Source organism: Petaurus breviceps, unplaced genomic scaffold (assembly GCF_028583685.1).
Source record: "Petaurus breviceps papuanus isolate PSGF00001 unplaced genomic scaffold, PetGlider_PUasm1.0 91041, whole genome shotgun sequence".
Classification (NCBI taxonomy): domain Eukaryota; kingdom Metazoa; phylum Chordata; class Mammalia; order Diprotodontia; family Petauridae; genus Petaurus; species Petaurus breviceps.
In genome coordinates this window covers 39,177,175-39,191,965 of record NW_027187400.1, presented here as the reverse complement: position 1 = coordinate 39,191,965, position 14,791 = coordinate 39,177,175, and the positions used below count along the sequence as shown (strand labels likewise).

The window sequence follows — 14,791 nt, the reverse complement described above, 5'->3', positions numbered from 1 at the left end:
GTTGGGGGTGGTCAGGGAAGGTTTCACCATAGAGAATGGAAGATTCAGAAATACAAAGACCTCAGCGATCAGGTACCTAGCCCAACACCATCATTTTACTGGGAAAGAAATGAAGACTCCCCCCACCCAAAAACAGAAAAGGTGATGTGCCTAAGATAATGAATGAATGAATGAATGAATGAATGGAAAAGCATTTGGGGATATAAAAAACAGGGAGGGTTAGGGTTAGACATGGCAAGCAGAAGTCAATGGCCCCCAGATCACAGATTCTAACTTTTAATGACTGTTTTTGATCGACGTTTGCCCTCTTCCTACACCTCTCCCATACATCAGAAGTGGGTAGTGGTCATCTGCTTTGACAAGCCTTGAGAGTTCTGCCCCACATCAGGCACGTCACAGGGCCAATAAGTAGCCCCTTCTCTATGCCTCAAGCACCACTCATCATCTATTCTTCCTCTGATCCTTACTAAAAGAACTCTGGAGCTGTGGAAAGCCAAGAATCCCAGAGAGGGAGACCAGGATTCAGCAGGATTCCATCGGCCCAATACCAATTTGCTGTGCATCGTCATGGGATGGCATATGTAATTTGAGCATCCTTTCTGACCTGGAGCCCGGCATCTTTGAGGCTTCAATCTACAACTCCATGTGGAGGACAGATGTCCATTCACTCAAGTGGTCAGCTCTCTTCTCTCTGACGCTTCCTATTTTTCTGTCTTAGCCTTTGTTGTTACCAAAAAACAGCCTTGTCATCCATCCTCTATCACCCTGAGGCACTGGGAGAGGAAACTACAGTGGAAGCAGGAAGAGAGCCTCAGTTTTTATGGAACTACCCACGGCCAGGAGAGAGCCACAAGAACAGCACCCTTCTTGGCCACCTCTGGTCTCCCTGTTTCCTTTCTGGTTCATTCCAGGGCAAACATCTTCTAAACGTCTCATGAACGAAAATGTTTTTCAGTTCACTGCTGGGTTGTTTCATGAAAGGCAGACTTGAGTTGACGTGCCCAATTTCACTTCTTCAGTGTTTCTGTGAGTAAAGTGAGATTATATTCCTGGAATTACAAAGTTACTGGAAAACAGTCTAAAAGTAACTCTGTATGTGTGTGTGTGTATGCATACACACATATTTATATATGCACAACAGACACACACACACACACATATATGACAAGCATGGCAAAATCCTGGAACCACACACGTGTGTGTGTGTGTGTGTCTGTGTGTGTGTAGCAGCATGAGGAGAAAGAGAACATTAACAGCTGGACAAATCAGCAAAGGCCAACCTGAGTTGAGCCTTGACTGAAGAAAAGGATTCTCTTAGGCAGATGTGAGAAAGGGTGGGTGTTCTAGGGATGGAGGCAGTTTGTGGAACCACAGGGACATGACTGGAGGATGGTGGGCTCTGGGGACCAGCTGGCAAGCTTTCTTTTTAGTCTTTCACTTATGAAAGCAACTTAACTTTTGCGTACCTCAGTAATGAAGATACCAGGGGTTATGAGGATCAAATGAGAGCTTTATAAGGTTGTCACGAACTCGCACGCTGTCTGGCCGATGGGTCTCTTACAGGAACGCAGGGATTGTTGTGAACTCAGAGGCCGGATTTTTTCCTTCCTGATGTCACCGCTGCCCGTAAGGAGATACTCCAGGCAGGAGGAGGGAGGGGATGAGGGGCGACGATAAGCACACTATACGTTATTAAAGAAAAACAACACCCAGACCTGAAACAATAACCCTCCTTCCCTCCCTGGTTTCATCCCTACTTGGGTTTTTTTTTCTTCCTTTGGTCGCTACTGGAAATCCCCGCTCCCTCCCCAGGTCAGAGCAGCTACAGGTGAAGGGAAATCGGGCTTCTTGATGTACAAAAGCCTCAGCCCCACCTGCTCAGGCAAACTTCCCTTGGTTCAAAGTTGGCACTGTGACGCTATTTGGTCTGTACTCTGTGCTGTGCTTTGACCAACAGGCGGTCTGTGGGGCCCACACAGACTGAATGCAGTGCAGGTTTGGGGTATGCGTGAGTGCATGTGTGCGTCTGTGTGCAATGACAGTGGTGGTGACTGGGGGGGCAGCAGCACAAAGATGACATCCTTTCCACATTTGAGGAATCTAAGTTAAAGGAGGTTAAGTGACTTGCCTAGGGTCACACAGTTTGTACCTCCCTGAAGCCATATTTGAACTTGGGTCTTTCTGACTCTGGGCAGCGAGGTGGTGCAGCAGATAAGAGTGTGGGGCCTGGAGTCAGAAAGGCCTGAGTTCAAATCTGGCCTCAGACACTTACTAGCTGTGTGACCCTGGATGAATCATTTCACCCAATTTGCCTCAGTTTCCTCATCTGTAAAATGAGCTGGAGAAGTAAATGGCAAGTCGCTCCAGTATCTCTGCCAAGAAAAGCACAAAAGAGATCATAAAGAGTCAGACACAGTTGAAAAATAACAACTTCCTGACTCCAGGCCCATCACTCTATCCCCTGTACCCTGCAGGAGGGGAGGGGTGCCTGCTGCAGTCTGCTTCTGAGGGATAGGTGTCATCACAGTCCTCACAAGTATTTTCCATCACCAGAAACTCCACCGAGTATGAGGTAGAGTTACCGGTCACACACAAGAACAATCAGCCAACTTAAGAATTCTTATTCTGTTCACATTTCTATTATCAGGGTTGATGGTCTGTTTTGAGAAAGGCCTCTCACCCTGATGAGAACTCCAATAGCCAGAGTTGGGCATAAATGTAGAAAGCCAGAGCCGATCTGAGAGCCTGACCATAGGTCTTTCCGGTTGCATTCAGCAGTCTTGCACCACGTTATCTAGAAGCCAAGAGTCAGTCGGTCACACCCAGGACCTTCCATGGTTTGGTCACTGTTAATAGCAGCAAAATCCAAGACTTGATTTTAAAGCCCTTTAAAAGGTTGTATTTAAACTCCCAAAGAAGGACAAAGTTTTCCCCTTGTCTATTTTTATACAAACTCTGCCTACTCACAATTAGGTATACCACAAGAATCGACTTTCAGTGATGTGGGGAGCAAGCCCCGAGACAGCCGGGAGATTCTAGCTCAGTCATACTCAACACCAGTAGCTGTCTTAGCAGATATTGTCAGGGAGGGGAAAGTACTGTCTCTGAGGGCACTTTGGAAAGAGTGAGAGAAAACACAAGAATTGCCATGGAACTTAGCCCTGGTCACAGTCAACAATTCACATCTACAATGGGAAACTGGTGAGTGGCAGAGCAAGCCAACCTGAAGATATGGCCTACCACTAATAAATGACATTGAGAGATCGCATTAGTTTGTAAAGCTCTCACCTGACTCTCACGGTAATCCTGTGAGGGACGCACTATCGGGGTGCGTGACTTATCTACATGGACAGGAATCTGAGGCCCAGGAAGGTAAATTAGCATGACACCACAGGCAGGCAGGGGATCACGTGGCAGACGTTCCCTTGATGGCCTCCAGGGACCTGCCCATCTGCCTGGTGTCCAAGCCAGGATCTGACTCGTTTGATTCCATGCCCAGCACTCCACCCTCTGTATCACGATGCTTTTCTATAAACCTGGACTACTGAGTACCAATCTTAGCAATGGGCTGATGCTGTAGGCTTCCTAAAGTTGACAGTCTCAATTTAAGAGGTTAGAGGCTGTGTACAATGGGCAAGAGGGGGTGCTGGGGTAGCAGCATGGCTGAATGATGCAGCTGGCCCCTCCCAGGTGGAATCCAGTCTCTACAGCCATCAGAACACACAAGCCCGGGAGGAGGGTTTTGGTAAATGCAGACCGTCCACCACGGCCAATGAGCCAAAGGAAACCTGTGTGTGATATGAGCATTCCTGTGTCATACACACAGCTCACACCCAGAGAGGTGTGCTGCTTGTATGTGTCTACGCACATACATGCCTATTACAATTCTCTCAGGGACTCTCGTGTGCTCTCCCACACAAAAGCCCACCTCCCCAGGGCCCGTCCTGTCCAGGCTAGTGTGCTAGGTGGTGACTCACGGCACCCAGATGTATTGAAGAACCCGGGGGTGAGCTAGCAGGCTGCAGCACGTCATCAGTGAGAGGTAAAGACGTAACTGAGGATAAGAAGGGATGGAAAAACCCAATCATATCCTGAGGAGGCTGGACGTAACTGAGCGGCACACTCAAGACTAACCCCCGGGAAACTGGAGAGGCCAGGAAGGTCCTCCAGGAAAGCCTGAGAGGAGAAAGTGGGGAGGAGGGGCCCGGGCACGGATGCTGCCCGGCTGCCCGACCTTTCACAGGCTGCACCTGTAGCAGGACAAGCAGCAGAATCTATCTGCCAGACATCATCGGTTCCATCAATAAGCCCAGATCACAAGTGTGTTCCTACTCTGCAATGACAGCTGTGGTCAGTGTACAGTGAAGGCTCTCTCTCCAGTTTGGAACCCCCACCCCCCACCCAGAGACACGACAAGCCCGCCCCACACAGACCACGGCCCAGGCCCAGTGATGACTCATCACTTCCTGTGGCAAACTCGCTCGTGTTCACGTCAAAGACGCTCCTCAGTGTTCTATGTCCATGAAGCAAAGCTGCCATCGCCTCCCTACAGAGGGCTTCACAAAGACAGGAGGGGGCAGTGGAGGCAAGGGTGTGCTGGTGAGCGGTGTGTGTGTGTGTGTGTCTGCATGTGTGTATGTGTGTGTCTCTGCATGTCTGTGTGTGTGCTTCAAGGCCCACCTCTGGCACCTACTGCCTCTGTGACCTTGGACAAGTCATTCCCAGACCCTTTACCCCCATGTCCTTTCGATAAACACAACAGAACCAAGCTTTTGGAGGCAATTTTTAATAAATCTGAAAACCAAAAATGCCATTGGAACAAAATAATGTAATGCAAAGGGCAGGGGAGGCCAATACAAACGTGTCTTGAAGCGACCTGACGGTCTGTTCTGAGTGGGACGGCTTGGTCACCAGAGACAAGGAGGAAAAGCCCACCCCGTCCCTCACACTCTGGCTCGGCCACACCCAAGCACACCCCAAGGATACTCCAGAAAATGTAAAAATAACAGTGGAAATCGTGCTGCTCTTGTCAAATTCAGATCCTCCAGCCCCCATGAACTCCAAGGATCAGCTCATTTCAAGGCCACCACAGTAAACACGAGCACAGGTCCCCTTCCTGTGGCCTCAGGCCCCACCCCACGGGGTGCCCTGAGAGCACGGACCAAGCGGTGACTGGCCCCTGGGCCTGCTTCCTCCTTTCCACAGCCTGCTCTGCTCTGAGCTAGGAAGAAGCCGCCACGTCCACTCCCAACTCCACTCAGCCATTTCACAGGTGTGTGTCATGAGTCTAAGGAGGGGTTTGGCTGAGGAGATGACGGTCGGCTCTGGGAAAACCAGGGTAAGTGGCCAGGGCGCTGCAGGGTAACGGAAGCCACGTTTAGAGTCCTGGGTGGACACAAATAGCAGCCAGAGACCGTGTCCTCTCGTCACGGGGCAGGAGCGGGGGGGGCGCGCGAGAAGGCGCAGCGAGCCCTGCGGAAGGGAGGCCGCCTCAGAACTCCTCGTGGACATTGCGGGCATAGTCCATCAGCTTGCTCCCGGTGAAGTACTCGCCGTATTTCAGGATCTCCTCCATCTCTAGGTGACGGTTCTGGTTCTCGTCAGCCACCGCTATCATCTGCTTGGCCTCGTTGAGAGCGTTGTATTCATTCCTGGGGTCCATGTACTCCTAGGAGGGAAGAGCCGTCAGAGGGGTCTGACCCAAGCGCCAACGCTGCTCTAGGTCTGGGGCTCTTACGCCTTTGCACTCACAAATGACGGGCTGACATTCAGCCTTCCCCAGTCTCCCAAACAGAGTAACAGGAGAAAAAAGGCCTCTTCTGACCTGTTTCCTCTGAGCTCCTGCTGGGCTGCTCACTGGGGATTAAACCTGAACTCACCAGGGAGCCCCAAAAGGAAGGAGAGCTTTGACCACGGGGCACCCGTCAGGGCAGCGGTCCACTGCAGCAAAGCCGGGGACAACATCTGTCAGAGCTCAGAGCTCTCCTCTTACTACTCTGGGGCCCCGAGAGTCACATCTCCTGCATTATTCCGCTTCCTTCTCAGGGAACCACCATCTGGATATTTACATCTTGTATGCACAAGCAAAGAACCACCACCAAAAAAAAAAGGCCACCAAAAACCTTTTGTAAATTCATTTCTTGACCTGAACATTGAAAAACAGTCCAGGCAGTCCAGGGCCCGCAGAGCTGGAGCTGCCTTTCAGTAGAAAGGCCACTACTGTGGCGGGTCAGAAGACTCACGCAGGCGCCACGGCCTCAGGAGCCACTGTTGCAGATGGGGCAGGGCCCAGGAAGCCCGGGACCCTCCTCCTGGGGCCTGCAGCCTCAGAAGCTCCTCCTCCAGAGGGAATCCTCTGCCACGTGACCCTTGGCCAGAAAGCAAGCAAGCCACAAGGCCACGGCTCCTTCCTTGGGAAGCTGAGGCTCAGGGGGCACCGTCGCATCCCTCCTCCCAGGCTTGCTCCAGGAGCCTCCTCTGCTTCATAAGCCCCACCTGAACACCCTCCCTGGAAAGTTCCCTGGGCACTAGGGACAGCAGGCCCGCTGGGCTGGCCCTTCCGGAAGCTCCCACCAGCCTCTGGTCAGCGGGCCTCCTCAGCCTACCGCCTATAAGCTGCCAGAATGATTTTCCTAAAGCACATCTCACTCTCCTGTTCAAAAACCTGCCACGGCTCCTGACGACTCTAAGGTCAAATTCAAACTTCTGTCTGCCAAATGTGCACCCTTGTCATGTCCCCAAATATCTTCATCTGCCACCTCCTGTCTCCCTACCTTCACCCAGGCTGTACCTCATGCCTAGAATACCTTTCCTCCTTCCCTCTGCTTCTCAGGGGCCACCTCCTCCATGAAGCCTACCCTGACCCCCCCAGCTGAGAGGGCCAGCCTCCCAGCCACCCCAAAGCCCTTCATGTCTGTTTTGTATTAGTCTCGTTTCCTTGACAGCACTGAAGCCTTTTCACTTAGGAGACCCTTACTGACTGCCTGATAAGCCTTGGGCCTGTGGTTCGCTGCCCCAGCCTCTGGCCTTCATCCTTCCAGGGAAGGGTTGTCTGTATGATGCCCCTCCGTGTGTCTTCTGAAACTCCCACTGACCAGGGCCCCACGGTCCTGAGCATGGCCAGGCCAGCCTGACCGTCCCAGAAAGTGCTAATGATCAGGCACCTGGTTCTGACACACCTAAGACAGGCAAGGCCCCAGGGACAAGGGCTTATGGATCTCAGCTGCTTCGCCACACAGCTTCAGACAGTCCAGTGCTGCTACTCAATCTTCCGCCTTTCTTGCCACAGGACAGAAAGAGACAGAAGCCCAAGGTTCAGACACTGGGAGGCCAGGTGCTGGTGCTCTGAGACCTTCAGGAAACAGAGACTCCAGACCTTCCTTACTCCTCTATTTCAGCAAACACCAGCTTATTCTCTGTGGCCAGGGACAGCTCTTCCTTGCAACTCAAGCTCCTCAGTCTGGCCGGTCCCAAACACAGCGGCCAGCTTGGCTCTCGCGGAGCACCTCTGCACCCAGAGTGAGAAGGGAGCCAGGGCGCAGGGCGCTGGAGACTCTGCCTCCTGCACATCCCAGGCTGTCAGACTCTCCCTAGCAGTTTTCTTAAAGGAGAGAAGCGAAGATTTGGGAGCTGGAAGAGCCCATGGTCAGAGTTTAGTCCTTCCCTGAGACTTGGTTTTCTGTAAAATTAGTCTGAAACATCAGAGAAAGAAGAAATGACTTGCCCAAGGTCACACAGCCTGGCAGAGCTCCCCTGGTCCTAACTCCTGGGTTTAACCCTCTTCCTACTGTAAGAGGAAAGGTGCTGTGATGGTCAGCACTCGCCCTGCTTGCTGGGCCCATGCAGCCTGCCCCAGGCCCCCAGAGCCCAGAAACACCCACCACACCTTCTATGACAAGGAGCAGCAGCTACAGGGTGCTGCCAGCCCTTCCTCTCACCACCTGAGCATCCTTCTTGTGAAGGGCAGACAGCACTCCCACTCTGAGGGAGGCAAGAGGAAAAGGTTTCTAAGAATAAGAAGCTGTTCAGCAGGCAGCCAGACATACCTGATCACTGCAGTAACTATTTCCTCCTTTCTACAGAAGCCTAAATACTGGGGAGAATTTCATTAGTCAGAGCTGTGGGCACTGAAGTTTCCTCTAGGAATAAATCCGAGGGGGTTCCCGAGAGCAGGGGCAGAAGCAGCTGCTCGTGGTGAGGGTACCACAGGCAAAGCACTGGACTGAGCAGCCTTTAAAACTTTTAACAAGTCATAAACAATGTCCTCTCTCTTCCCCTTCCCCTTCTCTATCTCCCTCTGTTCACCTTTCCTTCTCTCTCCTCTTTCCCCACATATAACACAGATCTCCAAGAACATGACACACTTTGGTGAGGCAGGGGCTGAACCAGACTGTGGAGTCAGGAAGCCCCAGGTACACTGCTCACCTATTCTGGCCTGGCCATGGGACCTGGCACAAGGCACTTGGTCCCTTGGGGGTCCAGGGTAACTCTCTAAGGCCCTGAGTAGCAGGAGGGTTGGGGTTCTGCACTGGCAGAAGGAGGGTCCTTATTGACCATCCCCTACACCAGTGAAATCCGGGGAGCAGACCACCTCGGAACTTAATGACATCATACATTATGGGGGATGGTTCTCAAATACTGACCAGCCCCTACTTAAAACCTGTGACTACTCAAAGGCTAGTTTAAGGACTGATCCTTGGATTTTCAGATCAGAGGCATGAAGCTGGGGAAACCAGATAATCAAACTAAGAAGGATGAGCCTTTCCCAGAAGGGAACAGTTCCTGTCAGAGTATGAAACTTCACAGAGTGGTAACAGGGGAGTGTATGGAAATATACCCCACCCCCCTACCCCCCCCCCATCACTGAGCTGATGAACAGGACCAGAAGGACGCTCAGTGGGGAGCCCAACGCCAGCCAACACCTCTCCTCCATGGCCACTGCCAGGCAGGAGGGTGTGGAACAAAGAAGCAATGCCATAGAGCCAGGAGGTAACCCTCGTGGCCAAAAGGGCCAGGTCACATCTGAGATCAAGAAGGTTCTGGGGGGGCTAGAGAGCAGGGAACCCCTGGCCCCACATCACACCAGCACTAAAAGCTGGCTCAGTCTGAGAGATGGACCTGCAAAAAGCTGGATGAAACTGTGGCCATTCATTTTTCTGGAGATTAACAAACAGGTTTTTGGGGGCAAATGATAGGAATTGAAAAGAAGTTACTTTCTATCCTTAGAACAGGACTTCGTTTGACAAACCCTCACTCGGCAGCCCGCCCTCTATGGCACTATGCAGCTCAGCACCAGAAGAAAGATGCACAGATCAATGAGATCCAGTCCCCGACCCCGCGGAGGCTGAAGCTGAGGAACAACCGTGGGCGCTCCGGGCACGGAATGAAGGAAACGAACACAGACCCGGTGCACGGGGATCCTGTCAGCCCCTCCTTCCTCTCTCCCGCCAGAGGCGGGGTTCACCCGGGAGAGAGCCCCTGCGGCTGCCCCAGGCTGAGGCAGGGGCGGCCCTCCCCGCGGGGGCCTCACCTCCAGCTCCTCCATGGTGACGACCCCGTCGTGGTTAGCGTCAATCACGTCCTCAAACTCCTTCTTTCGGTCTCTCACCCAGTCGTCGTCGATGTCCTGGGCCTGCTGGTTTTCAACCGTCCCCACAGGCAGGGAAATGAACTCGGACAAAGCGAGCTTCTTGTCTCCATCCTGGTCTGGAAAAGAGGTGCGGAGAAGGAAGGCGCGTGAAAAGCAGGCGGCAGAGACGCGCGGCTGACCGTCCGGCACGGCAGCGACGGGGCAGCCCTGAGCACACAACAGCCAGCCAAGTTTGTGGGAGCAAATTTAGCTCGAACTTTCATTTTCTCCTGGAACAAGCCAGACCACAAACCTCATGTATGCTCCTAGTCTCACAATACTTATGTTGGCTGAAATACCTTAAAGCACAGATACTATGTGAGGTGTCACGACATTAAAAATAGTCAAGACATCCTTGGGGAAGAAGGCGGAGGGTGCCCACGACAGACAGGGAGCAGCACCCCTTTGGCCCGAGTCCCTTGTGCACGTCATATGCCCTCCCTGCCCACCCCAATGAGCTCTCTGTATCCCACCTGATCAGCGTATGGCCAATCAATGACCTGCCCAGTCACAGGGATGATTATCTAGAGCTGAGGGGACCCCAGAGGCCTTCAAGTCACTCATCACGAGGTGCCAGATTCAGAGCCTGAAGTCATCTGGTGCAGAAGAGAGGCTCAAAGGCTCCAAGTCCAAGGTCACCCAGTCAGAGGCAGTGGCAGAAGCACCCGTCTAAAAACGCAGCTGCTTTCCTCAATTCTCTTCCTTTCTTACTCTCAGTAGAACTGAACACTTCTGGATGGCTGCCCTGCTGCCCATTTCCTTTCCACTGTTCCCTCCATCCCCTTCCCCTGACACACCTGTTTGATTCTGCTCGATGGCCCCTCCTCCACAGGCTCCACTCTGGGATCTCTTCTCCCTACATTCTCGGTGATTTCATCAAATCTAACATCTGCACAGGCCCACAGTCAGATTTTTTTTTACAAAATAAATGCCTGGCACCCAAGCACTCATAAATACTTAATAAGGGAAGAGTGTCCTCTGTTTTCCAGAGGACAGAGTCCAAGTTCCTTGGACAGCCATTATCTCCCCATGGGCCGCAGGCTTCTTTTCCTGAACCTCATCTCCTACCATTAGCCCACAAGAATCTTCCCCTGCAGATGGGGCAGGAGGCTCAGGACCCCTCCAAGTTCTGTCTGGCATCCTCACCTCCACAACCTGGCTGGGCACGCTATCCCGTTCCCTGGCCACCTGCGTCCCTTCTGAAAGGGCCACCCCTGCCACCTCTTCCTCCTGCCGAGCCTCTGCTGACCACTCAAGCCCTCTCACCACACAAGGCTCTGCTCTTCCCTAACTGGACGCACCCTATGCTTAAGGCACTGTTCTGGGCCTTTGTGGGACACGAACTCGCATGAGACGTGGGCTGAGCCTTCCAAAGGCTCACAAGTAAGATTCCAAATGACTCTTGGCCATTAGTTAAAATCAAATAAGATTAGAGATAGATATAAACATATAGCTACATATTTTAGCATTGCTAAAAACAAACAAACAAACAAATAAATGAACAGCTTTGGTCCCATGAAAGAAAGGAAAACTATCACTATTTTTATGTAGAAGATAGTTTCTCCATAAATTCATTCTTAAGCACTAGAAAGCACAGGGCAAAGGCAGTGAGCTGCCCTTCAGCAGAGACATGGCTGCAGGGGTGGGAAAACACAAGAAATCACAAGACAGAGGTCACACACCCCTCTTTCACACGTGACAGCACCTAATTCTATATACATACAAGTACAGATACATGTATGTGTGTGTATATACATATAGTATATGCAATAATTGTTCCCCAATAAAAAGTCAAGTAAGGGAGGCAGGAAGGGAGAGCCCTGGAAAGATTCCTAAACAGCTGCCCAGGAAGGGAAAATCCCCAAGCTCACCTGAATTTCCAAAACCAGGTTTTACATGGTTGTGTTAAAATTTCCAGGAAAAAAAAACAAACTCCTATAATTAGAATGGTTCCAGCTTTTACAGGTTAGGAAATGAAAAATAAACCAAATGAAGAAAATATCAGAATCAGAAACAGCATAAAAAACAAAAAATGTAAGAGAAAACATTTTCAAAGGTGTATGATTAAAGGAAAGGAGAGGGGAGAACCTGCAGTTTCCCCTTGAGAGTGAATTATAAAAAAACAACTTTTTTTTTCCCCTAAAGTAAACCACAAAATTTACATTGTTAATAAATTCTACCACAAAAACACAGGTAAAAAGAATTTTTTTTTCAATTTCAGGGAAACTTTTCTACAAAGGATATTAAAATAATAAAATCTGAAAGTTAAAAATGGTTTCATAGACAGATTGCCTAGTTTCTATCCAAAGCTGTAAAAGAGTCAGCCATCTGTTCTTTAAATACTTCCGGTGCCGGGGAACTCACCACTACTTTACAAAGGCATCCATGCCACTGAAGATAATGAAATCCACCTCTCCGTGTCTCTGACCCATGAGCTACACAAACCAAATTCAGAGAACAGAGACACACTGGGAAATAACTGGCACCAAGAGGAGAAGAAAGACAAGTCTTTACCTTTGTGGTAGACAGTCCTGTCCAAGAGAACAGGGGAGAAGGTTGCTCCCTGGAGCCAGTGCCTGGGGCCTTTCCTGTCAGCCCTGGGGGTCGCATCCCTGAGGCTGCGTCCCAAGTTACAAGTGAAGAACAGAAGGCAAATACAAGACTGGACTGTGATGTAGAAACACATCACATCAGTAAAAACCAGTAAAACGGACCCTCGTCCCTTCCTGCTTTCTCTCCTAAGTCCCTCTGACCAGTTTCCACATGCCAGCTCTGCCTCCTCTCTACCCAAGGGCGCTGGGTCTGACCAGGGCCTCTGGCCGCCCCTGACCCACACAAAGCCCCGACCAGGCGCTCTTCCTTCCCCTACCCGCACAGGGCCCTTTCACCACACTGGACAAATGTGAAGCCCATACCCAAGTCCCGGACAATTTCCTTGACCATGAACTTGAGCATGCCCCTGCTATGTTCTGGATGGAGAAAGGACAGGAACTCCTCCTCGTTCAGCAGCAGGTCAGCTGGAGGGTTGTCGGCCTGATACCAGCGATCCTTGAGGTTATCAAGAACTTCCAGGGCTGAAAAAAAGGACATCATCTCATTAGCACAGACAATCACGGGCACTACACACACGAAACCCTAATTTTCTAAACTCAAGAGGGATGTTTCTAGGAAGTTTTTTTTTCATTTTTCAAATGCTTTATTAACTTCTGATTTACATCATTCATTTCCACCAGATTTTGAATTACACATTTTCTCCCCATTTTTCCCCTACCCAAAATAGCAGTCCCACAGTATATCCCCTCTTCCAATCTGCTCTCTCCCATACCCCCTTTGACTTTTCCAGTAGGGCATGGTGGATCTCTATGCCCCAGTGCCTGTATATCTTATTTCCCAATTGCATGTAAAATAGTATTATTAGTAGTATGTGTATATATAAACATTTTATTTTAAAACTTTGAATTCCAGATTCATTCCCTTTCTCCCTTGTCACCTACCCTTACTGGAAAGATAAGCAGTTCAGTATAGGTTGCACATGTGTAGCTTATGCAAAACATTTAACATGGTTGATATATTATAAAAGACTGACTATATTTCCCTCCCTCCTATCCCACCTTCCAATAGTTCTATTCTCTACTTTGATCCCATCCCTTTTCAAAAGTGGGTGCTTCCAACTTCCCTCCTCCCAGCCTGCCCTCCATTCCATCCTCCCCCCTCTGATCCCCTTCCCCCCTACTCTCCTGTAGGGTGAGATACCCTATTTAGTGTGTATTTCATTCCCTCCCCGAGCCAAATTCAATGAGAATAAGGTTGACCCATTCCCTTTTGCTTTCCTATTCTTCCCCTCCATTGTAACCATTTTCCCTTGCCTCTTCTATATGAGATAGTTTACCCCATTCTGTCTCTCCCCATCTCTTCTCATTATATTCCTCTCATTTCTTAATTTCACCTTTTAAGTATCATCCCTTCCTATTAAATTGGTCCTGTGCTCTCTATCTATGTCTACCTGTAAACATATATACACACATTCACATATGTATTCATACACCTGTATACCCTCCAATATAGACATATATAAACATATATATGCATATATATATATATATATATATATATATTCCCTTCAACTATTTTCATACTGAGCAGAGAGTTACAATTATTGTTTTTCCATGTAGGAATGTTAATAGTTCTACTTTGATAAGTTCCTTATGGTTTCTTTTCCCTGTTTACCTTCCCATGCTTCTCTTGCTTCTTGTATCTGAATGTCAAACTCTGGTTTTTTCATCAAGAATGCTTGAAAGTCCTCTATTTCATTGAATGACCATATTTTCCCCTGAAACATGATACTCAGTTTTGCTGTGTAAATGATTCTTGGTTTTAATCTCAGCTCCTTTGACCTCTGGCATATCATATTCCAGGCCCTTCGATCCCTTAGTGTAGAAGCTGCCAGATCCTGGGTTATCCTGATTGTGTTTCCACAATATTCAAATTGTTTCTTCCTGGCTGCTTGTAATATTCTCTCCTTCATCTGGGAATTTCAGAACCTGGCTGTAATATTCCTAGGAGTTTTCTTTTTGGGATCTTTTTCAGAAGGTGATCGGTGGATTCTTCCAAGCTCTATTTTGCCCTCTGGTTCTAAAACATCAGGGCAGTTTTCCTTGAGAATTTCTTGGAGGATGATTTCTAGGTTCTTTCTTTGATCATGGCTTTCTGGTAGTCCAATAATTTTTAAATTATCTCTCCTGGATCTATTTTCCAGGTCAGTAGTTTTTCCAATGAGATATTTCACATTGCCTTCTATTCTTTCATTTGTTTGGATCTGTTTAATAGCATCTTGATTTCTCATAAAGTCATTAGCTTCCATTTGCTCCAATCTAATTCTGAAGGAATGATTCTCCTCATTGAGCTTTTGAGATTCTTTTTCCATCTGGCAAATTCGGCTTTTTGAGGCATTCTTCTCCTTGTTGCCTTTTTGAGCCTCTTTTGCCATTTGAGTTAGGTATTTTTTAAGGTATGATTTTCCTCAGTCAGGCTGTTGACTCTCATTTTGTAATTTTCTTGCATTGTTCTCATTTCTCTTCCCAATTTTTCCTCCGCTTCTCTTATTTGCTTTTTAAGATCCTCTATGGCCTGTAACCAGCTCGTATTTTCCTTTGATGTTTTTGG

At 49.3% G+C, this 14,791-nt stretch overlaps 1 protein-coding gene across 2 annotated transcripts in view; it reads right to left on the bottom strand.

Annotated features, from left to right (window-relative positions):
* Positions 1-4,770: 4,770 nt before the first annotated feature.
* The window catches only part of SDF4 (stromal cell derived factor 4), a 47,582-nt gene continuing 37,561 nt past the window's right edge, over positions 4,771-14,791 (bottom strand). For both annotated transcript variants that reach the window (XM_069079091.1, XM_069079092.1), the window contains exons 5-7: positions 12,544-12,702; positions 9,530-9,705; positions 4,771-5,668 (exon numbers count right to left, since the gene is read on the bottom strand). In XM_069079091.1, coding sequence (XP_068935192.1) covers positions 5,492-5,668; positions 9,530-9,705; positions 12,544-12,702 — 512 coding nt within the window. In that variant the 3' untranslated portion in view covers positions 4,771-5,491. The remainder of the gene's footprint in view (positions 5,669-9,529; positions 9,706-12,543; positions 12,703-14,791) is intronic.